Source organism: Lethenteron reissneri, unplaced genomic scaffold (assembly GCF_015708825.2).
Source record: "Lethenteron reissneri isolate LAM-NWPU_2019-01 unplaced genomic scaffold, ASM1570882v1 scaffold_1638, whole genome shotgun sequence".
NCBI lineage: Eukaryota > Metazoa > Chordata > Hyperoartia > Petromyzontiformes > Petromyzontidae > Lethenteron > Lethenteron reissneri.
The window spans coordinates 1282428-1309519 of NW_026891375.1; the positions used below are offsets into that span (position 1 = coordinate 1282428).

The 27092-nt window shown below is 52.2% G+C and overlaps 1 protein-coding gene across 1 annotated transcript; it reads left to right on the forward strand.

Annotated features, from left to right (window-relative positions):
- Positions 1–13543: 13543 nt before the first annotated feature.
- LOC133362896 (P2Y purinoceptor 6-like) lies at positions 13544–18800 on the forward strand. Its single transcript, XM_061581854.1, has one exon. It carries the CDS (start codon positions 13904–13906, stop codon positions 15206–15208), a length of 1305 nt encoding a protein of 434 aa, XP_061437838.1. The 5' UTR covers positions 13544–13903; the 3' UTR covers positions 15209–18800.
- The last annotated feature ends 8292 nt before the right edge of the window (positions 18801–27092 follow it).

Below are 27092 nucleotides of genomic sequence, written 5' to 3' on the forward strand. Positions count from 1 at the left end.
ACGACGCTTGTGCCAGGCCATGTGCACCTTGAGGCCACGTGAAGTGTCGAACGCCCGCTGGCAGGAGGTCACGGGGCAGACCCAAGTGCCACAGGTCGACTGACTGAGATGACCGAGATGACTGGCTGATGCACCACCTGTGCCCCCCTACTGTGCCAACTTGCTGTGCTTTAGCCACCCGGCGCTCCGCTCGTTGTTGTGAGCGTCGCTCTTCTGCCCTCCGTTGTTGTTGGAGGGCGACTGCCTCCAACTGCCCAGTAGCGTCCTTCACGAGCCTCCTCCACAGAGGCCGATCTTGACACTGCTGGTACCAGTCATCGGCAAGTCCACTCAGCTCCACGTCCTCCTGTACCACATCACTCCATCTCTTCTCCAGCCCGTGCCACGCCCGTTTAGCCTCCTCGATCCGGCCGAACAAAAGCTGTTTAGGCATGCGGTGGCTGGGCATGCGGGCTACATGACCCAGTCAACGCAGCCTTGCCTGCCGGAGGAGCTCACCAATGGGACTTTGTCCAGATCTTTCGAGGATTTGTGAGCTCCTCACACAATCCAGCCTGGTTAAAGCCAGGATTGATCGTAGGCAGGCCAGCCTAAATGTATCTAACCGGCGAAGATGTTCCATTAGGGGGGTCCACGTATCGCAAGCGTAGAGAACGGAGGGAATGACTGTGGCCGCGAAGACCCGAAGCTTCGTCTGGTGCGACAGACCAGGTAGCTTCCACACAGCGTTACGCAACCGATTTAAAGATAATGCCGTTCGACTGATTCAGAGTGAGACCTCTGCTGTTAAACCGGAGCCGGTCATGAGCACACTGCCCAGGTATGGGAAACTCTCCACTCTCTCTACAACTGCCCCATCACCGATTGGGAGTTGTGGGGGTGGAGTGCCCGATGGAACAAAATACCCAGGCAGGTGCTTCGTTTTGGTGGGGCTGATGGTAAGGCCCCGCCTCTTAGTGGCACGCTCCAGTCTCAGCAGCAGCGTCTCCAACTCCTCCTCTGAATGAGCTGCAATTACCAGGTCGTTGACATACATAACGTGGTTGACCAATAGGGAGCCATTCCTTGACCGCACCCGGGCATCAATCAGCCTCCCATTGTATCTGTACTAGATCAGCTCCACGGTAGGTCCTGGTGTCAAGGACATGGGCTCGCATCCGCTGGTCCGTCACTATGTAGTCCAGCAGATGTTCTTGCTTGGACCCGTCATGCATCCATGATGTTGTGTGGATGTGCTAATTCCGGAACAGCGTGTTGGTAATTACAAGCCCATGGGCTGCACAGATGCCTAGCAGCCTCCTACTGTTATTGAGCTTATCTGGCCCATGCCTTTCAATCACTCTAGGCCAGGTGCCAGCATCATGACCAACTCGGGCATTGAAGTCACCCAACAAGATGACTCTATTCCGAGGGGTCACTTTAGCCAGCACCTGTGACAAGAGGTCATAGAAGGCATCTTACTCATCTGCCTTGCCTGCATCCCTCCACCGATGTTCGTCTTCGGTGGGGGCATCAGTAACCACGACCACCACTCCTCGCCTCCGGTTGATGGGAAGGCGAGTCCAAAGTAGCCTGGGGCTTAGAGCTCCCCACACCTCACCGCCACGCTCCCACGTCTCCTTCATTATTTTGTTCAGAAGAAGAGCCACTCCCTGTTGTTTGGCAGTCTCCTGCCCCGAGTAGAGGACTGTCCACCCCTCATGGTGGCAGGAGCCAGAGCCGGTCCACCGGACCTCCTGAATGCCACAGAGATCCAGGCGGTACCGGTCCAACTCCCGACAGAGGATTGGCAGCCTCTCCTCCGCAGTGAGCGTTCAAACATTCCACGTGGCGACACGTAGTGGCTTTTTTGTTGTTTCTGGAGGAGCCCCGAGGGTAAAGATTCAATCTCCTGGCTCCGCCAAATGGGGTTTGGCCAGGAGACGTCATAGACGCCTGTCGCCCCGGAGCCTCCGGCACAAGCTTAATAAGTTAGATATTTTTCACGTGGTTTAGTGGTAATTTATTGAAGGTGGAGGGGTTACCAGCCTCTCACACCCGTCCAAAGCCCCCATTTTTCCCGCTGTGGTGGTCACAGACGCCCTGAGGGGAGAGGCCAATTGGAATTGGTCCTCCCCCCACTTCACTGCCCACGACAGCGTTGCCCGTCCGGCACCACGGGGATGTAGAGAGTTGTTTTTGCCGGACTCATACACAGACACTAACACCCACTCACTAACTTACAAAGACAAAGATTCCCCGTATAGCCTTAACAGACTGTAGGGGCAAGTGCTGTTAGCGAGCACCTATGAAGGCCGGCACGGCACACGAGGGGGTGGGTGGCCAACACCACGCCCGGCCGCCTTTGTCTCCCTAGCGGCGATGTTTACACATCGCACTAGGTACTCATTTGAGGCCGAGTCGACCTAGGGGAGGCCAGGGACCGGTTCAGATAATCGTCACTGGTGTTGGCCGTGAGCGGGAATCGAACTCGGGTCGCCGGGTTCATAGCGCAGCGTAGCGCTAACCACTACACCACCGCTCCCCACTAACACACACACACACTAACACCCATTCACTAACACACACACTCACACACGCGCACACACGCACACACACGCACACGCCTCTTACTACTATACACAGCAACACTTTCACTCGCTCACTTTCCAGACCTCAATCGCGCTCCGCCCTCCACTTTTCAAATACACAAACCTCTCTCTCTCTCACTCCATCACATCACCATCACTCACATCACCTCTCTCTCTGTGTCTCCATCACATCACCATCACTCACATCGCTCTCTCTCTCCATCACATCACCATCACTAACATCACCTCTCTCTCTGTGTCTCCATCACATCACCATCACCCACATCGCTCTCTCTCTCTGTCACTCCATCACATCACCATCACTCACATCACCTCTCTCTCTGTGTCTCCATCACATCACCATCACCCACATCGCTCTCTCTCTCTCTCACTCCATCACATCACCATCACTCACATCGCTCTCTCTTTCTCACTCCATCACATCACCAATTCTAAACATCCATCACCATCACCCACATCACCTCTCTCTCTCTGTCTGTGTCTCCATCACATCACCATCACTCACATCACCTCTCTCTCTGTCTGTGTCTCCATCACATCACCATCACCCAGATCACCTCTCACTCTCTCACTCCATCACATCACCATCACTCACATCACCTCTCTCTCTGTGTCTCCATCACATCACCATCACTCACATCACCTCTCTCTCTCACTCCATCACATCACCATCACTCACATCACCTCTCTCTCTGTCTGTGTCTCCATCACATCACCATCACCCACATCGCTCTCTCTCTCTGTCACTCCATCACATCACCATCACTCACATCACCTCTCTCTCTGTGTCTCCATCACATCACCATCACCCACATCGCTCTCTCTCTCTCTCACTCCATCACATCACCATCACTCACATCACCTCTCTCTCTCACTCCATCACATCACCATCACCCACATCGCTCTCTCTTCTCACTCCATCACATCACCATCACTCACATCACCTCTCTCTCTCACTCCATCACATCACCATCACCCACATCGCTCTCTCTTTCTCACTCCATCACATCACCATCACCCACATCGCTCTCTCTTTCTCACTCCATCACATCACCATCACTCACATCACCTCTCACTCTCTCACTCCATCACATCACCATCACCCACATCGCTCTCTCTTTCTCACTCCATCACATCACCATCACCCACATCGCTCTCTCTTTCTCACTCCATCACATCACCATCACTCACATCACCTCTCACTCTCTCACTCCATCACATCACCATCACCCACATCGCTCTCTCTCTCTGTCACTCCATCACATCACCATCACTCACAAACCTCTCTCTCTGTGTCTCCATCACCTCCTCTCTCTCACCATCACCTCCTCTCTCACCATCACCTCCTCTCTCTCACCATCACCCCATCTCTCTCCCCATCACACCTCCCAAATCGTTCTCACTCTCACCGTACGTAGAAAACTTGGCTACGTACGGTGCGAAAGAAGTTCTACATACACACACATACATCACTCACATCGCCCCATCACCATCACCCACATCGCCCCATCACTCACACAGCAACATCGACATCACCGTTCACGACATCAACACGTGGACATCACAAACATCAACAACATCAACAACATCAACTTTGACATCATCAACATCAACGTGGACATCAACAACATAAACTTTGACATCAACAACATCAACTTTGACATCAACAACATCAACTTTGACATCAACAACATCAACTTTGACATCATCAACATCAACTTTGACATCAACAACATCAACTTTGACATCAACAACATCAACGTGGACATCATCAACATCAACACGTGGACATTATTATCAACATCAACTTTAACATCAACTTTAACATCAACTTTGACATCAACTTTAACATCAACTTTGACATCATCAACATCAACTTTGACATCATCAACATCAACTTTGACATCAACAACATCAACTTTGACATCATCAACATCAACTTTGACATCAACAACATCAACTTTGACATCAACAACATCAACTTTGACATCAATCAACATCAACTTTGACATCAACAACATCAACTTTGACATCATCAACATCAACTTTGACATCATCAACATCAACTTTGACATCATCAACATCAACTTTGACATCATCAACATCAACTTTGACATCAACAACATCAACTTTGACATCATCAACATCAACTTTGACATCAACAACATCAACTTTGACATCACAACATCAACTTTGACATCAACAACATCAACTTTGACATCACAACATCAACTTTGACATCAATCAACATCAACTTTGACATCATCAACATCAACTTTGACATCAACAACATCAACTTTGACATCATCAACATCAACTTTGACATCAACAACATCAACTTTGACATCATCAACATCAACTTTGACATCATCAACATCAACTTTGACATCAACAACATCAACTTTGACATCATCAACATCAACTTTGACATCATCAACATCAACTTTGACATCATCAACATCAACTTTGACATCACCAACATCAACTTTGACATCAACAACATCAACTTTGACATCAACAACATCAACACGTGGACATCACCAACATCAACACGTGGACATCACCAACATCAACTTTGACATCACCAACATCAACACGTAGACATCACCAACATCAACACGTGGACATCACCAACATCAACTTTGACATCACCAACATCAACACGTGGACATCACCAACATCAACACGTGGACATCACCAACATCAACTTTGACATCACCAACATCAACACGTGGACATCACCAACATCAACTTTGACATCACCAACATCAACACGTGGACATCACCAACATCAACACGTGGACATCACAAACATCAACTTTGACATCATCAACATCAACTTTGACATCACCAACATCAACACGTGGACATCAACAACATCAACGTGGACATCAACAACATCAACGTGGACATCAACAACATCAACGTGGACATCAACAACATCAACTTTGACATCATCAACATCAACACGTGGACATCACCGTGACCGCGTGAGTAACTTCTCGTCCGGGTATCGCGTTTGTGTACTAGGGGGGGGGGGGGGGGTGCGAAACGTCGTCCCTACGTTGATGATGAATCGGGTGTCAAGGCGCCTCCATCTCACACCGCGGTGATGGGATTGGGGGGAGCAGATTGACCCGGGCAGGGTGAGGTGGGTGGTGAGTGGATGGGTGGGTGAGTGAGTGAGTGGGTGGGTGAGTGGTGGGTGGGTGAGTGGGTGAGTGAGTGAGTGGGTGGGTGTGTGGTGAGTGGGTGGGTGGGTGAGTGAGTGGGTGGGTGAGTGGGTGGGTGGGTGAGTGGTGGGTGGGTGAGTGAGTGAGTGGGTGAGTGAGTGAGTGGGTAGGTGAGTGGGTGGGTGGGTGAGTGAGTGAGTGAGTGGGTGGGTGGTGAGTGGATGGGTGGGTGAGTGAGTGGTGACTGGTGTGGGTGGTGAGTGGGTGGGTGGGTGAGTGAGTGGGTGGGTGAGCGGGTGGTGGGTGGTGAGTGGGTGGGTGGTAGTGAGGGGTGGGTGAGTGAGTGGGTGGGTGGTGAGGAGGTGGGTGGTGAGTGGGTGGGTGAGTGAGTGGGTGGGTGGGTGGGTGAGTGAGTGGGTGGGTGAGTGAGTGAGTGGGTGGATGAGTGAGTGGGTTGGTGAGTGAGTGGGTGGTGGTGAGTGGGGTGGGTGGTGAGCGGGGTGGGTGGATGGATGAGTGAGGTGGGTGGGTGAGCGAGTGAGTGGGTGGATGAGTGGGTGAGCGAGTGAGTGGGTGGATGAGTGGGTGGGTGAGTGAGTGGGTGGGTGAGTGAGTGGGTGTTGGTGAGTGGGGTGGGTGGTGAGTGGGGTGGGTGGATGGATGAGTGAGTGGGTGGTGAGCGAGTGAGTGGGTGGATGAGTGGGTGAGCGAGTGAGTGGGGTGGATGAGTGGGTGGGTGAGTGAGTGGGTGAGTAGATAGATGAGTGGGTGCGTGACTGTGTGAGCGGGTGTTGAGTGAGTGAGTGGGTGAGTGAGTGGGTGGGTAAGTGAGTGGGTGAGCGAGTGGGCGGGTGAGTGCGTGAGCGGGTGAGCGGGTGAGTGAGTGAGTGGGTGAGTGGGTGAGTGAGTGAGTGGGTGAGTGGGTGAGTGAGTGAGTGGGTGGGTAAGCGGGTGGGTGATTGAGTGAGTGGGTGAGTGAGTCAGTGAGTGGGTGAGCGGGTGAGCGAGTGGGTGGGTGGGCGGGTGAGTGGGTGAGCGGGTGAGTGAGTATGGGGGAGCGGTAGTGCAACGGTTAGCGTGCTGCGCAACGAACCTGGCAAACCGAGTTTCAGTGGCGATTATCGGGAGACAAAGGCGGCCGGGTGTGGTGCTGGCCACCCACCCCCTCGTGTGCCACAGTGCCGGTAGCCTTCATAGGTGCTGCTCGCTAACAGCACTTGCCCCTACACTCTGTTAGGGCTACACGGGGGATCTTTGTCTTTTGGATGAGTGAGCGAGTGGCTGAGTGGTTGAGTGCGTTAATGCGTGAGTGTTAATGACTGTGTGGGTGAGTGGGTGAGTGTGTTTATGACTCTAAGTAAATGTTAGTTTATAGGCAGTGTTAGTCTATGGGCAGTGTTGGTCTATGGACAGTGTTGAGTCTATGGTGCAGTGTTGAGTCTATGGTGCAGTGTTGAGTCTATGGTGCAGTGTTGAGTCTATGGTGCAGGGTTGAGTCTATGGACAGTGTTGAGTCTGTGGTGCAGTGTTGAGTCTATGGTGCAGTGTTGAGTCTAAGGTGCAGTGTTGAGTCTGTGGTGCAGTGTTGAGTCTATGGTGCAGTGTTGAGTCTATGGTGCAGGGTTGAGTCTATGGACAGTGTTGAGTCTGTGGTGCAGTGTTGAGTCTATGGTGCAGTGTTGAGTCTATGGTGCAGTGTTGAGTCTGTGGTGCAGTGTTGAGTATGGTGCAGTGTTGAGTCTATGGACAGTGTTGAGTCTATGGTGCAGTGTTGAGTCTATGGTGCAGTGTTGAGTCTGTGGTGCAGTGTTGAGTCTATGGTGCAGTGTTGAGTCTATGGACAGTGTTGAGTCTATGGTGCAGTGTTGAGTCTATGGTGCAGTGTTGAGTCTATGGGCAGTGTTGAGTCTATGGTGCAGTGTTGAGTCTATGGACAGTGTTGAGTCGATGGTGCAGTGTTGAGTCTATGGGCAGTGTTGAGTTTATGGTGCAGTGTTGAGTCTATGGTGCAGTGTTGAGTCTATGGGCAGCAGTGTTGAGTCTATGGTGCAGTGTTGAGTCTATGGTGCAGGGTTGAGTATATGGACAGTGTTGAGTCTATGGTGCAGTGTTGAATCTATGGTGCAGTCTTGAGTCTATGGTGCAGTGTTGAGTCTATGGTGCAGTGTTGAGTCTGTGGTGCAGTGTTGAGTCTATGGTGCAGTGTTGAGTCTATGGTGCAGTGTTGAGTCTATGGACAGTGTTGAGTCTATGGGCAGTGTTGAGTCTATGGTGCAGTGTTGAGTCTATGGTGCAGTGTTGAGTCTATAGTGCAGTGTTGAGTCTATGGTGCAGTTTTGAGTATGGTGCAGTGTTGAGTCTATGGACAGTGTTGAGTATATGGACAGTGTTGAGTCTATGGTGCAGTGTTGAGTCTATGGTGCAGTGTTGAGTCTATGGTGCAGTGTTGAGTCTATGGTGCAGTCTTGAGTCTATGGTGCAGGGTTGAGTCTATGGACAGTGTTGAGTCTATGGTGCAGTGTTGAGTCTATGGGCAGTGTTGAGTCTATGGTGCAGTGTTGAGTCTATGGTGCAGTGTTGAGTCTATAGTGCAGTGTTGAGTCTATGGTGCAGTGTTGAGTATGGTGCAGTGTTGAGTCTTTGGACAGTGTTGAGTCTATGGGCAGTGTTGAGTCTATGGGCAGTGTTGAGTCGATGGTGCATTGTTTAGTCTATAGTGCAGTGTTGAGTCTATGGGCAGTGTTGAGTCTATGGTGCAGTGTTGAGTATATGGGCAGTGTTGAGTCTATGGTGCAGTGTTGAGTCTATGGGCAGTGCTGAGTCTATGGTGCAGTGTTGAGTCTTTGGACAGTGTTGAGTCTATGGGCAGTGTTGAGTCTATGGGCAGTGTTGAGTCTATGGTGCAGTGTTGAGTCTATGGTGCAGTGTTGAGTCTATGGGCAGTGTTGAGTCTATGGTGCAGTGTTGAGTCTATGGTGCAGTGTTGAGTCGATGGTGCAGTGTTGAGTCTATGGTGCAGTGTTGAGCCTATGGTGCAGTGTTAGTATCACACTCATCCACGCACTCACCCAGTCACCCACACACTTACTCTGCTGCTAGCGAGCACCTATGAAGTCCGAAAATTGCATACGAGGGGGTGGGTGACCAGCACCACGCCCGACCGCCTTTGTCTCCCCAGTGGCGTTGCTTACGACGCACCACACTTGGTACTCATTTGAGGCCGAGTCGACCTAGGGGAGGCCCAGGACCGATTCGGGTAATCGTCACTGATGTTTGGCCGTGAGCGGAATGGGTTCGTGGCGCAGCGCGCTAACCGTTGCGCCACCGCTCCCCAGGTAGGACAGTGCCAAGCTCGTAAGTGGTTTGGCGCTGACTTGCCACTCTACCTAAGATATCGCTGCTCTCTCACTGTCCTCAAGATGCCAGAGACCAATTTGGGAAATTATGTTCTTGAGAGACTACTGGTGTCATTTATGTGTTTGTGTGGGTGCGTGGGTGTGTGTGGACGTGTGTGTGTATGTGTTTGTGGGGAGCGGTAGTGTAGCGGTTAGCGATTATCTGAACCGGTCCTGGGCCTCCCCTAGGTCGACTCAGCCTGAAATGAGTACCTGGTGCGGTGTGTAAACATCGCCACTGGGGAGACAAAGGCGGTCGGGCGTGGTGCTGGCCACCCACCCCCTCGTGTACCGTTCCGGCCTTCATAGGTGCCCGCTAACAGCACTTGCCCCTACAATCTGTTAAGGCTATACGGGGGATCTTTGTCTTTGTCTTTGTATCTGTGTGTGTTTGTGGTTACTTATGCCCCCACCGAAGACAAATATCCGTGGAGGGATGCAGGCAAGGCCGATGAGTCAGATGCCTTCTATGACCTCCTGTCACAGGTGCTGGCTAAAGTGGTCCCTCGGGATGGATTGATCGTGTTGGTTGACTTTAATGCCCGAGTTGGTCATGATGCTGGCACCTGGTCTGGAGTGATTGGAAGGCATGGGCCAGATCAGCTCAATAACAACGGTAGGAGGCTGCTAGACTTGTGTGCAGCCCATGGGCTTGTAATTACCAACACGCTGTTCAGGCATCGGCGCATCCACACAACATCATGGATGTATGCCGGGTCCAAGCAAGAACATCTGCTGGACTATATAGTGACGGAACAGTGGATGCGGGCCCATGTTCTTGACACCAGGACCTACCGTGGAGCTGATCTGCCCTCTGACCATTGACTTGTCATCTGTAGGATGCGCCTGCCATTCTTCCACTCCGGTGGTGGGTGTACACCCAGGACCCCATTCAAACCCACAGTGGCATAGTCTCAGCTAGCTGATGAAAGTTGCAAGCTAGAGTTTTATAATCGCTTGCGGCTGGGTGTGGCATCATCCTCCACTCGTCCACGCTTTGAAGCTATCAATTCCGGTTCAGCAATTCTGCACTTGCTCTATAACTATAGTACTATACCGCCTTCAACTTTTACGAACGACTGGGTGTTTAATGTTTGCGATTTTTCGTATTATCTGTCTGTATAGCAAGTGAAATAAGTATAACCCGTAAAAACAAAGTTTTTCACTCTAAATCCTTTATATGCGTGGCGGCTAGAGTCCTCTCGTCCTCTGGCTTGAGATGGCTGCCACCTATGGGTCAGATGATTGTCTGCAGTATTAAACAATTGGTAATTACATATTTTATTTGTTTTCCCTAAAAAGTGTACAATTTTTGAAATGTTTTTTTTCACGAACATTAATTGTCTCGCACAACGAGTCTGTGTGCAAAATGTCAGCTCGATTGGATCACGGGAAGTGGGTTAAAAAACGACCGAAAGGTTTGCACGGTCGTAAGCGCGCAAGCAAGCAAGTGAACTTAATATAAAGGATTTAAAAATACAATTACTTTACCATGCAAGTTACAAAATGTGTGTTTAATCTTCTTGGTTCTTTCGGTAAAGTCACGTAGAAGGGAAATAATAAAATAATAAAAATAAAATACATTTTATTAGTCACGTAGAAAATAAAAAAACAATGAAATGTATTTTATTTTTATTATTGTATTATTTCCCTTCTACGTGACTTTACCGAAAGAACCAAGAAGATGAATCCCTGCAGTCACGAAAGCTTTAAATCGAAATTGTGTTTTAATATTTACGTGTTTTTTTAATTTAGGGCTCCTTTGTAACATACGCTACAGGCCTCGCGCTAGCTTCATCCGGCACTGTGGCTATCGCTCAATAACCCACATTCAATGGGTCCATATGTGTGAAGGCCCAAACCACAACAACCGACTCGCCTGACACAGTGCGTGTGGTGTGTGTGTGCACACGGGGCAGTCGGGGTGTGAAACAAGGCCTCTGCTTGGTGCAACCAATCTAGGAGAGATCACGTGGGGTAGATGACGGAGAAATGGGGAGTGTGAGAGGGGGCGCTACAGAGAGAGACCTGGAAGGGGATTGGCTGGAGGCAGATTGTTGAAAAGGGATTGGAGGAAAGATAGAAAACGCAGATGGCGGGGAACGATGGTGGACTGATAGTAGAGCGTATTAATTCTAGATTTGAAACTTTCGTGACTGCAAGGATTCATATTCTTAGGTTTTTTCGGTAAAGTCACGTAGGTAAAACATTAAAATGTATTAAAGTCAGCCGCACCTTTACATCAGCCGCACCTTAACAACTCTTGGAACCTCCGAGTTCAACCAGTCTACACAACAAAGGCTCATTCCTAGCAGCGGTTTCAGCCGCACCACCTCTACATAACAAAAGGCTCAGTCCTATTTACACGCACCTTTACAGCAGCCGCACCTTAAGAACTCTTGGAACCTCCGAGTTCAACCATTCTACACAACGAAGACTCATTCCTGGCAGGGTTTCAGCCGCACCACCTCTACATAACAAAAGGCTCAGTCCTATTTACACGCACCTTTACATCAGCCGCACCTTAACAACTCTTGGAACCTCCGAGTTCAACCAGTCTACACAACAAAGACTCATTCCTGGCAGTGGCTTCAGCCGCACCGAACCTCACAATAATAATATCCAGGGCCTACCTTGGCTCCTCCCACCCTCAACCAGTATATATACAAGGACTGTTTTCTTGGAATTTCTCTCACTTGATGCAGCTATCGTGCTGTGATGGTTCGACCTGAAGACGGAGGCTTGTGTTGCCTCCGAAACGTCGTGATTTTTATTTTATTTTTATTTTACTTTTATTAATTTTTATTTTTTACCTACGTGACTTTACCGAAAATAAACCTAAGAATATTACAGGAGAGTGGTTGAGATTTGTTAGAGAAGGGGAGATGAGGATTTGGCTGTGGAAAGAATTCGGGGAACCTTCGAAAAAGGGGAGCTCGCGGGATTGGAGGGAAGATACAAAACGCAGAGGGTGGGTAACGATGGTGGACTTACAGGAGAGTGATTGAGGTCCGTTAGGGAACGGAGGACAAGGATTGGTTGCAGAAAATAGGTCAGGGAACCTTCGAGAAAGACGAGCTGGATGGGTATGAAAAGGGGAATCAGAAGTTGAGGGCGACGCTTGGAGAGATGACTGAGTTCGTGCTCTAGGACAGTGTTCCTGTCGACAATAAAGACTCGGACTTATAGAAGAAGGTCAGTAGGTCATCTTTACACATCATCATTTACTGTCAGACTAATAATAGAATTATTCTCATTATATGTCGATCGCTCAATCACCCGATTCCATTCAATCCATTCATCATCAGCACCACAGATTTGCCCCCATTGATCCCTCGAATCTATTTCATTCACCTCATCGACCACCACCATCACATCCACACACACGCACGCGTTTATTTTGTTGTTGTACCGTTGTTAATTCTTTGTACAGTGCCTTGGTTAAGGCGCTAGATACATTGCGTTAAGATAGGGCGTTTACCTGTCGACCCACCTAAACCACGCTTACCTCACCCATCCATTGCATCCAGGTGTAATGAGTTCCGGAGACACTTGTAGTGGTAACTTCTTTATTACAATACAACACTCCAACAGTCCTGATACTCTGTTACAGCCTAGGTACACTACTCTGGCTACGCTCTGGGGTCCTCCGGCTACAATTACCCTAGGTAAGGCTACCTGACCCGACCCAGCCAAGGTGCGGGTCTGGACTCTGGCTTCCTCGGAACTCGCCCTTACAAGGACGTAGAGCCGGGAGTCCCAGAGTCCCACCACTGGCCCTCACAGCGTCCCGGCCCTTACAAGGACAAGCGGGACGAGGGGGTCCAGGGTCCTAAGCTGGCTGGCTGGTGGGTCTTGGGTCTTGAGCTGCGACTGGCCCCGATCAGCCAGGGAGCTGCCCTTTTATGCCTCGTTCCCAACGAGGGGTGGGGTTGTGTGCGCCCCCAGATATCCCACAGAGCACACACAGCCCCCCCCTCGTTGGTGGCGCCAAGGGGCTTAACTGTCTGGGGTGCCTGGGATCCTAGCGCCTGGCGCCGAGGGTTTATCTGTCTAGGGTCCCAGAGCCCCCAGCAGCCCCTCCCCTCTTATGGCACTACACAGGTGAGAAGCAGCAACGGCTTCAGCATCAGCAGCCGCCGTTCCTCTAACAAGCGGCGACCGTGCCAGGCTAGGTGCACCTTGAGGCTGTCACGTGATGTTTGGGAAGGCGCTCGGAGGAGGTCATGTTCCCACTAACTCGCTGCGTTTTGACCGCCCGGCGCTCCGCTCGTTGTTGTGAGCGTCGCTCCTCTGCCCTTCGCTGTTGCTGGAGGGCGACTGCTTCCAACTGCCCAGCAGCAGCAGCGTCCTTCACGAGCCTTGTCTTCCTCCACAGAGGCTGATCTTGACTCCGCTGGTACCGGTCATCGGCAAGTCCACTCAGCTCCATCATCGCTACCACCACCATCGTCGCCAACACTACCACCATTACTGCATCACATCTACACCATCACCAGCAGCAGTGCCACTACCATCACCTAAACCACAATACACATCCATCGTCACCACCATTGTATCTATATTCACCACCACCACCACCACCAAAGATCCCATCCCATCACCACTACCATCAGCAAAACCACAAATCCATCACCACCACCACTACTAAATCTATCACCACCACTCTATCTATAATCACCACCACTACTATATCAACAACACCACCAAATATCCACACTCCCCACCACTACCACCACCCGCAATGACTTCCACCATCCACCTCCTCAACCCATCCTCCGCAACCGCCACAACCGTCGCATCCCCGTTCACCACCAACGACATCAACGACATCAACGACATCAACATGAACAGCAGCGGCGGCGGCAGGAGGACTTGCCTGTACCGTGAGGCCTACAAGCACATCCTGTTGCCCGCTGTCTACAGCGTCGTCTTCGTGCTCGCCCTCGCCCTCAACGGCTCCGTCCTCTACCTCTGCGCCTTCCGCACCGAGCGCCGACGCTGGAGCGCCAACCTTGTCTACCTCGCCAACCTGGCGGCTGCCGACCTCCTCTACGCCTGCTCGCTGCCCCTGCTGGTGCTGAACTACGCGTGGCGCGACCGTTGGCCTTTCGGCGACGCGGCCTGTCGCGCCGTACGCTTCGTCTTCTACGCCAACCTCTACGGCAGCGTCGCCTTCCTTGCCGCCATCAGCCTCAACCGCTACCTCGGCGTCTGCCACCCGCTCCGTTTCGGCGGCCTGCGGGGCAGCCGGGCGGCCGCCCGCATTTCGTTGGCCGCGTGGCTCGCCGTGGCGGTCGAGACGGCGCCGACGGCGGCGTTCGCTCGCTCCGGGGTCCTGCGCGGACGCGCCGTCTGCTACGACCTGACGAGCCCGGAGAACTTCGCCGCCTACTTCCCCTACGGCGTGGCGCTCACCGCCGTGGGCTTCGCCGTGCCGTTCGCTGTCATCGCCGCGTGCTACGTCGCCATCGTGCGCGCGCTGGTGCGCCGGCGCAGGTCCAGGGTTTGCCAGATGCGGCACGGTGCCGGTGCCGGTGCCGGCGGTGGTGGCGGCGGCGAAGTGAAGAGGGCGGGCGGCCGCTCGTTCAGGCTCATCGCCGTCGTGTGCCTGAGCTTCGCCGTCTGTTTCCTGCCCTTCCACGTGACGCGCATGGTGTACCTCTTTGTCAAAATGTACGGCGGCGGTGGCGGCGGTGGCGACAGCGGCGGCGGCGGTGGTAATTACACCGCGGCCGTCGTCGGGGGTGGTAATTACACCATCGTCGGCGGCGGCGGCGACGAGTCGTCGTGCGAGCTCGTGCAGACCGTGTCGACCATCTACAAGGCGACTCGGCCCCTCGCCAGCCTCAACTGCTGCATCAACCCGGTGCTCTACTTCCTGTCGGGCGACTACTACAGGCGTGGGGGAGCCGCACACTGGGGCTGCTGCGGCGGCGGCGGCGGCGGAACGGTGGTGCCGGCGTCCACCGCGGGAGGGTCGCGCGACGCTGAGCCGTCCAACACCGACACGGTGGTGACGGCGGTGGTGGCCGTGGAAAGGCGCTAGCTAGGAGCGGCGATTAGCCGCTCACGGCCGCCACCCACACCGTTGACGACGAATATCTTGATCAGGTCCCCGAGTGGGTGCGTTAGTGAGTGAGTGCGTGGGTCAGTGGGTATATGAGTGAGTGAGTGGGTACGTGGGCGAGTGGGTATATGAGTGTGTGATTGGGTGCGTGAGTGGGTGAGTGAGTGAGTGAGTGGGTGAGTGGGTATATGAGTGGGTGATTGGGTGCGTAAGTGAGTGGGTGCGTGAGTGAGTGGGTGAGTGGGTGCGTGGGTGAGTGGGTGATTGGGTGCATGAGTGAGTGGGTGAGTGAGGGGGTGAGTGAGTGGGTGCGTGGGCTAATGGGTATATGAATGGGTGATTGGATGCGTGAGTGAATGAGTGAGTGGGTGAGTGGGAATATGAGTGGGTGATTGGGTGCGTGAGCGAGTGGGTGGGTGAGTGAGTGGGTGCGTGGATGAATGAGTATATGAGTGGGTGATTTGGTGCGTGGGTGAGTGAGTGTAGGTGGGGACAGGCGTCTATGACATCTCCTTGCCAAACCCCATTTGCCGGAGCCGGGATACTGAATCCTTACCCTCGGGGTTCCTCCAGAAATGGCTAAAAGCCACTGCGAGTGGCCACTTGGAATGTTTGAATGCTGCAAAGAGAGGTTGCCAGACCTCTCGGGAGTGGGACTGGTACCGCCTGAATCTTTGCGGTATTCAGGAGGTCCGGTGGACCGGCTCTGGCTCCAGCCACCACGAGGGGTGGACAGTCCTCTACTCGGGGGAGGAGACTGCCAAACAACAGGGAGTGACTCTTCTTCTGAACAAAATAATGAAGGGGGTGTGGGAGCGTGGCAGTGAGGTGTGGGAAGCTGGAAGCCCCAGGCTACTTTTGGCTCGCCTTCCCATCAACCAGAGGCAAGGAGTGGTGGTGGTGGTTACTTATGCCCCCACCGAAAATTAATATAAGTGGAGGGATGCAGGCAAGGCCGATGAGTCAGATGCCTTCTATGACCTCTTTCACAGGTGCGAGCTAAAGTGGCCCCTCGGGATAGAGTCATCTTGTTGGGTGACTTCAATGTCCGAGTGGGTCATGATGCTGGCTCCTGGTCTGGAGTGATTGGAAGGCATGGGCCAGATCAGCTCAATAACAACGGTAGGAGGCTGGTAGACTTCTGTGCAGCCCATAGGCTTGTAATTACCAACACGTTGTTCCGGCATTAGCACATCCAAACAACATCATGGATGCATACCGGGTCCAAGCAAGAACATCTGCTGGACTACATAGTGACGGAACAGCAGATGCGGGCCCATGTCCTTGACACCAGGACCTACCGTGGAGCTGATCTTCCCACTGACCATCGACTTGTCATCTGTAAGATGCGCATGCCTTTCTTCCACTCCGGTGGTGGGTTGCACATATATTTGTATATGCATGTGTGTATATCTATGTATGTGTGGAGCGGTAGTGTTGAGGTTAGCATGCGGCACTACAAACCCGGCAACCTGAGTTCAATTCCCCCTCACGGCCCACACCATTGACGATTAACAGAACCAGTCTTGGGCCTCCCCTAGGTCGACTCAGCCTTAAATTAATATCTGTCTGTGGTGTGCATACATCGCCACAAGGGAGACAAAGGCGGCCAAGCGTGGTGCTGAGACCACTCAACTTTTTGTGCTTCGTGCAGGCCTTCATAGGTGCTCGCTAACAGCACTTGCCCCAACAGTTTGTCCAAGCTATTAGTGGGATCTTTGCCTTTATATGTGTACGTGTCTGTATATGTTCGTATGCATGTGTGTATGTGTGTATGTGCTGTATGTGTATATGCATGCATGTGTAGAGTATATAAAGTGTATGCGTGTACGGGCGTCGCTCGCATAATGCATCACACGCGTTCCTGAAAAAACAGCGTTGTATGAAGCTAACGTTCCCATAGGCATACATGATACACGGGGGGGATGCGAACCCCGAAGAATAACACTGGTCAACACACTTTTTCTGGCATAAGGTATTCCAACGGTTTTAAGGTAATTTTGGGGTGCTGATTCCAAATCTGGCATCAGTTTTTGTCTATTACATCATCAGGTTTTTGAGATATCAAATATTGCATTTTCAATAAAAACTGCAGAAGAAAAATATTAAATAAATGTGGATATCTACATAAAATGATATTATAAACACACTATCCAAAAAATACAGCACCATATTTTAACACTAAAGCAGTCACTGACTCGCAACAACTTGCAATCATAAGTGACAGAGTTAATTACGATTAAAATCAATGAAAATGGGGTATGCCGATAGCATAAAAATGATGTGATAGAGCAAATCTGAGATCCGATTTGGAATCAGCACCCTGAAATTAGTCTAGAACAGCTGCAAAAGTCCAGGCCAGAATTTTTTTTTTGTTGACCAGTGTAATTGAGTATCATTTCATTGTTTTATCCCTGGATTTACAACATCCGTAGACACGTAATGCTTAATACGAATATTAACCTTACATACATAACGTAATAAGGAGTTTTGTAACAAACCAAACAATAATTAAAATTTAAAAGATTGCTACTTGCAAAGATTTCTTCATAAGGAGCAACTTCAGTCATTTGCATCGGTAGCCAGTTACATTGATCAGTCCCATCAGTCGCCAGTTACATTGATCACTTGCATAAATATCCAGTCACATTGATCACTAACTGACCCACTCACTCACAGACTCACGCATTCACCCACCCAAAATACTCAATTGCCCACCCACTCGCTCACCTACACACTCACTCACCCACTCTCTCAATCACTCACCCACTCTCTCAACCACTCACTCACCCACTCACTCACTCACCCACTCACTCAACCACGCACTCACTCACCCACTCACCCGTGTACTCACCCACCCACACACTCACTCACCCATGCACTCACCCACCCACGCACTCACTCAACCACTCACTTATCCACCCACTCACCCACGCGCTCACCCACTCACTGACTTAACCACTCACCCACCCACACACTCACTCACCCACTCACCCATGTACTCACCCACCCACACACTCACTCACCCACTCACCCATGCACTCACTCACCCACACTCCCACTCACTCACCCATGCACTCACCCACCCACGAACTCACTCAACCACTCACTTATCCACCCACTCACTCACCCACGCGCTCACCCACACACTTCAGAAGGCAGGAGTGTATTTCCCGGCGAGTACAGCCCGCAGAGCTCAGGATCTCTTTTTCAAGGGGTGGCTACTCGACTGGCAGACAGCAACCAAAGCAGTCCCACAAGTTCACGGATTTAAAATAACAAGTCAGCAGAGTAGACCGTCAATTATCCGCGCCAATGACGGTCACGGAATAATAATTCAAAATCGCGAAAAATCCAAACATTATAACCATTATCCCGCGGATCTATTACGCCAAAAACCCCCACTGATAACACATTCCTGCGGAGGGAGCTGGTAGGAACGTTGGGTTGCTCGGTCAATGGCCTGCAGGGTCAACGGCGGCGTGGTGTATTCCGCAAATATGCCCGACTGTGAGGGCGGGCACAAGCCGGCGTGAGTAGGTTAAACGTTGAGTTTTATAAGGGCACCACGGGGTGACCAGCCCCTCCCCACCCAGCCCCACCCCTCCCACCCCCCACCCAGCCCCACCCTCCTCACCCAGCTCCTCCCTACCCTCCCCACCCAGCCCCTCCCCACCCTCCCCACCCTCCCCTCCCCACCCAGCCCCACCCTCCCTTCCCCACCCAGCCCCTCCCCACCCTTCCCACCCTCCCCTCCCCACCCAGCCCCACCCTCCCTCCCCACCCAGCCCCTCCCCACCCAGCCCCACCCTCCCCACCCTCCCCATCCAGCCCCTCCCCACCCTCCCCACCCTCCCCACCCAGCCCCTCCCCACCCTCCCCTCCCCACCCTCTCCTCCCCTCCCCACCCAGCCCCACACTCCCCACCCAGCCCCTCCCCACCCTTCCCCACCCAGCCCATCCCTCCCTCCCCACCCAGCCTCTCTCTGCACGACGGACATAATAATCCCTTGTGGGCTGGTGTAACCAGGAGGTTCCTACCAGTATACTGTCACGTTTAAGTTAAGCCATTTTCGGAGTTTGTTAATGAACAAAAACAAACTTATGTAGTGAAGAATCGACCGAACTGATCGATGCGCATGCTCAGTCATAACGACAACTCACTCCTGGCTCCCGCCCAGCAGAAGCCTCGGGCCCCACTGATTGGCTGATGGCACAGCCAATCAACAGCCAATCAACAGCCAATCAAACTCCGCCACCCGCCATTGTAAATATATTGCAACCACTGTACTGCAGAGGCGATCACGCGGATGTCGGATTAACCGTAGAAACACATATTTGGGGCATTTTTGTTTGCCAGTATGAAAAATTAATAATAGGTTTCATGCTTTCTGGCAGTAATAAAACAGGAAGGTTGTGTTAAGGTGTTCAAACACCAAATATAAACCTTTTGCATGGAATCCAGTTACTGCATTAACCACACACGATTACTGCTTGTGGTGAATATGCGAACACAAACACGTGGCTCTGATGATGATGTGTGATGCGTTGTCTTTGAAATTGATTGGTCTCTACCACGGACCTTCTTTATGGCCCAGTCTCACCACCACCAGCGTCAGACCAGAGAACAACGCCACAATGTGAACAGTACAAGGTCAATGCTACTATCAGGGCATTATAGCTGCGGTGGCTACGGAGATGTTAACTACCTCGCCTGGTACACAGGAGGTCGTGGGTTCGATACCGACCCTGACGACGCCTGCTGTTGCTGTATATTTGGAGTCTGCATCTCTCTCTCATCATTATCATCACGGTAGCTAGGATATGTTAACTACCTCGCCTGGTACACAGGAGGTCGTGGGTTCGATCCCCATCCTGACGATGCCTGCTGCTGCTGTCTATTTGGAGTCTGCGTCTCTCACTCTCTCATCATCATCACGGTGGCTAGGAGATGTTAACTACCTCGCCTGGTCTACAGGAGGTCGTGGGTTCCATCTCGACCCTGACGACGCCTGCTGCTGCTGTATATGTGGAGTCTGCGTCTCTCTCTTTCTCTCTCCCCGTGATTCGCGTGGAGTTTTCTCCATGCCCTCCGCGTTTCCCCTCCGCATTTCGAGTATCTGGCTACTGCTCTACATTTGTAATGACATGCTGACACCTGCTGGCTGGAACAGGGAAGCACGTCTACGTTGACCGCTAAGACAACATCCAATCTGAAAGGGAGAGGTATCTGGGGGCAAAGGTAATGGGCGGGGTTGGCCGGGATGCTCCGGGAGACCTTCTGGAAGGTTCCACGACAGGGCTTGGCCGGGGGCGGAGCCTAGCCACACCTGGGGGAGATATAAGCGGGGGGCAGAGCGGGGCTCGGGGTTCGAGCGTGGATTCTTGGGCCCGAACTGCGTCGTCTCTCTCCGTCGTCCGGTCACGTGGAAGATCTCCTGCGGGGCTTCCACCGCCGTCCTCGGCTACGCCGCCGGCGGTGGGATCACGCCGAGCGATCGGCCGTAGGTCAGAGGTCGCAAACGGGTTTTAATTCCTTACCCGTACCCGGCCGCACCAGGGTCGCAAATGGGTACCCGTACTCGGCCGGATACGGGTACCCGTTCCCTACCCGAAATGAGTGACAAACGGTGACTCACCAGTGACTCACGGCCTACCCGTACCCGTAACCGGCCGCACCAGGGTCGCAAATGGGTACCCGTATCCGTACCCGGCAGGGTACGGGTACTCGTTCCCTACCCGTACCCTACTCGAAATGAGTGACAAACGGTTACTCACCGGTGACTCACGGCCTACCCGTATCCGGCCGCACCAGGGTCGCAAACGGCTACCCGTACCCGTACCTGGCCGGGTACGGGTAGCCGGGTATCGGGTAGGGTACGGGTATCGGGTACCCGGTTGCGACCTCTGCCGTAGGTGCAGCCAGTAGGCACGTTCATATTTAAAGTGTTAATTTTAGATTCTAAGCTTTCGTGACTGCAAGGGTTCATACTCTTAGGTTTTTTTTTTGGTAAAGTCACGTCGGTGAAGAAATAAAATTAATAAAAGTAATAATAGAAATAAAATAATAAAAATCACGACGTTTCGGAGGCAACACAAGTCTCCGTCATCAGGTGGGACCGTCACAGCCAGATTTACCGTATCAAGTGAGGCAGAGATTCCAAGATACAAGTTCTTAAATATAAGTTCAGGGGGGAGAAGGGGGGGGGAGGAGCTTATCTGAGTGTGGTAGCCAATGAATGGAACGTATTGGGGGGGGGGGCCGGGGCTAAAAGAGAACTACAGGTCACGTGACCTGTTGTTCTCTTTTAGCCCCACCCACCCCCCCAATACGTTCCATTCATTGGCTACCACATTCAGATAAGCCCCTCCCACCTCTCCCCCTTAACTTGTATATAAGAGCTTGTATCTTGAAATTTTTGCCTCACTTGATGCAGCAAATCTGGCTGTGACGGTCCCACCTGATGACGGAGACTTGTGTTGCCTCCGAAACGTCGTGATTTTTATTATTTTATTTCTATTAATTTTAATTGCATTTTTTTACCTACGTAGTGACTTTACCGAAAAAAAACCTAAGAGTATTTAAAGTGTTGTACTCAGAATGCGACGGGTGAGGTTGGCCCGTGTTGTGCCCGTGTGAGAAATAAAAGAAGTACCCTCAACGCGACGTGTCGTGGAAGTCGCTCATTACCGATGCCAGATGATTACATGATCCACTTGGTATAGCTGCTATCATTTGAGATTGCCACGGTCACTTCGGAAAAAGGTCCACACATCATCTCAATGGGCCTTACCTGATACAATAGAATGAAAATAGTTTAACAGTTTAACTTTAGGGCAGTGGTGAGTCTGTGGTGCAGTGTTGAGTCTATGGTGCAGTGTTGAGTCTACGGTGCAGTGTTGAGTCTGTGGTGCAGTGTTGAGTCTATGGTGCAGTGGTGAGTCTATGGTGCAGTGTTGAATCTATGGTGAAGTGTTGAGTCTATGGTGCAGTGCTGAGTCTATGGTGCAGTATTGAGTCTATGGGCAGTGTTGAGTCTGGTGCAGTGTTGAGTCTATGGTGCAGTGTTGAGTCTATGGTGCAGTGTTGAGTCTATGGTGCAGTGTTGAGTCTATGGTGCAGTGTTGAGTCTATGGTGCAGTGTTGAGTCTATGGGCAGTGTTGAGTCTATGGTGCAGTGTTGAGTCTATGGTGCAGTGTTGAGTCTATGGTGCAGTGTTGAGTCTATGGTGCAGTGTTGAGTCTATGGCAGTGTTGAGTCTATGGTGCAGTGTTGAGTCTATGGTAGTGTTGAGTATGGTGCAGTGTTGAGTCTATGGTGCAGTGTTGAGTCTATGGTGCAGTGTTGAGTCTATGGTGCAGTGTTGAGTCTATGGTGCAGTGTTGAGTCTATGGTGCAGTGTTGAGTCTATGGTGCAGTGTTGAGTCTATGGTGCAGTGTTGAGTCTATGGTGCAGTGTTGAGTCTATGGTGCAGTGTTGAGTCTATGGCAGTGTTGAGTCTATGGTGCAGTGTTGAGTCTATGGTGCAGTGTTGAGTCTATGGTGCAGTGTTGAGTCTATGGTGCAGTGTTGAGTCTATGGTGCAGTGTTGAGTCTATGGTGCAGTGTTGAGTCTATGGTGCAGTGTTGAGTCTATGGTGCAGTGTTGAGTCTATGGTGCAGTGTTGAGTCTATGTGCAGTGTTGAGTCTATGGTGCAGTGTTGAGTCTATGGGCAGTGTTGAGTCTATGGTGCAGTGTTGAGTCTATGGTGCAGTGTTGAGTCTATGGCAGTGTTGAGTCTATGGGCAGTGTTGAGTCTATGGTGCAGTGTTGAGTCTATGGGCAGTGTTGAGTCTATGGGCAGTGTTGAGTCTATGGGCAGTGTTGAGTCTATGGTGCAGTGTTGAGTCTATGGTGCAGTGTTGAGTCTATGGTGCAGTGTTGAGTCTATGGTGCAGTGTTGAGTCTATGGTGCAGTGTTGAGTCTATGGGCAGTGTTGAGTCTATGGTGCAGTGTTGAGTCTATGGTGCAGTGTTGAGTCTATGGTGCAGTGTTGAGTCTATGGGCAGTGTTGAGTCTATGGTGCAGTGTTGAGTCTATGGTGCAGTGTTGAGTCTATGGTGCAGTGTTGAGTCTATGGGCAGTGTTGAGTCTATGGTGCAGTGTTGAGTCTATGGTGCAGTGTTGAGTCTATATGGGCTGTTGAGTCTATGGGCAGTGTTGAGTCTATGGCAGTGTTGAGTCTATGGTGCAGTGTTGAGTCTATGGCAGTGTTGAGTCTATGGTGCAGTGTTGAGTCTATGGTGCAGTGTTGAGTCTATGGTGCAGTGTTGAGTCTATGGTGCAGTGTTGAGTCTATGGCAGTGTTGAGTCTATGGTGCAGTGTTGAGTCTATGTGCAGTGTTGAGTCTATGGTGCAGTGTTGAGTCTATGGTGCAGTGTTGAGTCTATGGTGCAGTGTTGAGTCTATGGTGCAGTGTTGAGTCTATGGGCAGTGTTGAGTCTATGGTGCAGTGTTGAGTCTATGGTGCAGTGTTGAGTCTATGGTGCAGTGTTGAGTCTATGGTGCAGTGTTGAGTCTATGGCAGTGTTGAGTCTATGGTGCAGTGTTGAGTCTATGGTGCAGTGTTGAGTCTATGGTGCAGTGTTGAGTCTATGGGCAGTGTTGAGTCTATGGTGCAGTGTTGAGTCTATGGTGCAGTGTTGAGTCTATGGTGCAGTGTTGAGTCTATGGTGCAGTGTTGAGTCTATGGTGCAGTGTTGAGTCTATGGTGCAGTGTTGAGTCTATGGTGCAGTGTTGAGTCTATGGGCAGTGTTGAGTCTATGGTGCAGTGTTGAGTCTATGGTGCAGTGTTGAGTCTATGGTGCAGTGTTGAGTCTATGGGCAGTGTTGAGTCTATGGTGCAGTGTTGAGTCTATGGTGCAGTGTTGAGTCTATGGCAGTGTTGAGTCTATGGTGCAGTGTTGAGTCTATGGTGCAGTGTTGAGTCTATGGTGCAGTGTTGAGTCTATGGTGCAGTGTTGAGTCTATGGTGCAGTGTTGAGTCTATGGGCAGTGTTGAGTCTATGGTGCAGTGTTGAGTCTATGGTGCAGTGTTGAGTCTATGGTACAATGTTGAGTCTATGGTGCAGTGTTGAGTCTATGGTACAACGTTGAGTCTATGGTACAATGTTGAGTCTATGGGCAGTCTTCTCCCGGCCGGGTACAGGTAGCCGGGTACCCGTTTGCGACCCTGGTGCGGCCAGGTACGGGTAGGCCGTGAGTCACTGGTGAGTCACCGTTTGTCACTCATTTCCCAACGTCTTGTCTCTTCTCACAATTCAAGTTCCTAGAATCAACCCACCCGCGCCTAAAACGTGGCTTCATCCCAGAGGTCGCAATCAGGTACCCGATACCCGTACCCTACCCGTACCCGGCCGGGTACGGGTAGGGTACGGGTACGGCCGGGTACGGGTACCGTTTGCGACCTTGGTGCGGCCGGGTACGGGTACGGGTAATGCATCAAAACACGTTTGCGACCTCTGCTGTCCGCCAATATGGAGGCCCTCGGTCTACTTCCTGGAAGTCCGTTTGGCCGCCTCATTTGCTCAGGGTGAGCGCTTCCCACAAATTACCGGTCACTGCACGAGCAACACCACGTGACACTCATCGCACGGATTGACGCCCTGTGAAAACACATTCCTGCGGAGGGAGCTGGTAGGAACGTTGGGTTGCTCGGTCAATGGCCTGCAGGGTCAACGGACAGGGCGTGGTGTATTCCGCAAATATGGCCGACTGTGAGGGCAGGCACAAGCCGGCGTGAGTAGGTTAAACGTTGAGTTTTATAAGGGCACCACGGGGTGACCAGCCCCTCCCCACCCAGCCCCACCCAGCCCCACCCAGCCCCTCCCCACCCTCCCCTTCCCACCCTCCCCACCTTCCCCACCCAGCCCTCCCCACCCAGCCCCTCCCCACCCTCCCCTCCCCACGCAGCCCCTCCCTCCCCACCCAGCCCCTCCCCACCCTCCCCTCCCCTCTCCACCCAGCCCCACCCACCCCACCCAGGCCCTCCCCACCCTCCCCACCTAGCCCCTCCCCACCCTCCCCACCCAGCCCCACCCAGCCCCACCCAGCCCCTCCCCACCCTCCCCTTCCCACCCTCCCCACCTTCCCCACCCAGCCCTTCCCCACCCTCCCCACCCAGCCCCTCCCCACCCTCCCCTCCCCACGCAGCCCCTCCCTCCCCACCCAGCCCCTCCCCACCCTCCCCTCCCCTCTCCACCCAGCCCCTCCCTCCCCACCCAGCCCCTCCCCACCCTCCCCACCTAGCCCCTCCCCACCCTCCCCACCCTCCCCTCCCCACCCAGCCCCTCCCTCCCCACCCTCCCCACCCTCCCCACCTAGCCCCTCCCCACCCTCCCCACCCAGCCCCTCCTTGCACGACGGACAGACGGACACAATAATCCCCTGTGGGCTGGTGTAACCAGGAGGTTCCTACCAGTATTAATGTCTTATTATAAAGAACAACAAGAACAACAACTCAACGCTTCCCCGCTGTCAACAACAACAACACCACCACCAACCACCACCACCACCACCGTGCGTGTACCGACAAGGAACAAATACATAATAGCCGTCGTTTCAAGCGATGGACCTACTTCATGGCACGTGGACAGAGTGGACGATAGGTGACGTTTCAGCTGATGGGCCTACTTCATGGCATGTGGACAGAGAGAGTGGACGATAGGTGACGTTTCAGCTGATGGACCTACTTCAGGGCACATGGACAGAGGCTGGTAGAGAGAGGAGGAGTGGACGATGGACGACGTTTCAGGCGATGGACCAACTTTATGATACGTGGACAGGGTGAACGACAGGCGACGTTTCAAGCAATAGACCTACTTCATGGCATGTGAAGAGAGTGGACGACAGGCAACGTTCCAGGCAATCGACCTACTTCATGACTTTTGAACAGAGAGGCCATTAGAGGCAGAGTACACGACGTTTCAGGCGATGGACCTACTTCATGGCACGTGAAAAGAGTGGACAACAGGCAACGTTCCAGGCAATGGACCTATTTCATGACTTTTGAACAGAGAGGCCATTAGAGGCAGAGTACACGACGTTTCAGGCGATGAACCTACTTCATGGCACATGAACAGAGAGTGGACAGGCGACGTTTCAGGAAATGGACCTACTCCATGAGATTTGAACAGAGAGGCCATTAGAGGCAGAGTATACGAGACGTTTCAGGTAATGGACCTACTTCATGGCACGTGAACGGAGTGGACAGACGACGTTTCAGGAAATGGACCTACTTCATGACTCTTGAACAGAGAGGCCGGCAGAGACAGGCGGAGTGGACGACGTTTCAGGCGATGGACCTACTTCATGACTCTTGAACAGAGAGGCCGGCAGAGACAGGCGGAGTGGACGACGTTTCAGGCGATGAACCTACTTCATGGCACGTGAACGGAGAGTGGACAGGCGACGTTTCAGGAAATGGACCTACTCCATGACTCTTGAACAGAGAGGCCGGCAGAGACAGGCGGAGTGGACGACGTTTCAGGCGACGAACCTACTTCACGTCACGTGAAACCACCCTCCATGACCTCCATCCGTTCATCTCTGAAAAGCCTCGCCTAGACTCCACCATCCACCCTCTCCTCCCCTCGTAACCTCTTGCGTGACCCCCCCCCCCCCGTCACCACCCCCCCCCCCCCCGCACGACCATCCGCGAATCCAGACAATGAATTTCGCGTGTGCCTTGTTTTCATTTTCTTTGCTTCTCGTAAGTTTATTAAAAACGGGAAAACGCCGCGTCAAACGCCTTCGGAACAACGGAGCACCTCGGGAGCGCAACGAAAAGTGACGCGACCCCTGAGAGATGCAAGCTG

Coding starts and splice junctions, on each gene's coding strand:
- LOC133362896 (XM_061581854.1), top strand. CDS start 13,904: ATGACTTCCACCATCCACCTCCTCAACCCATCCTCCGCAACCGCCACA.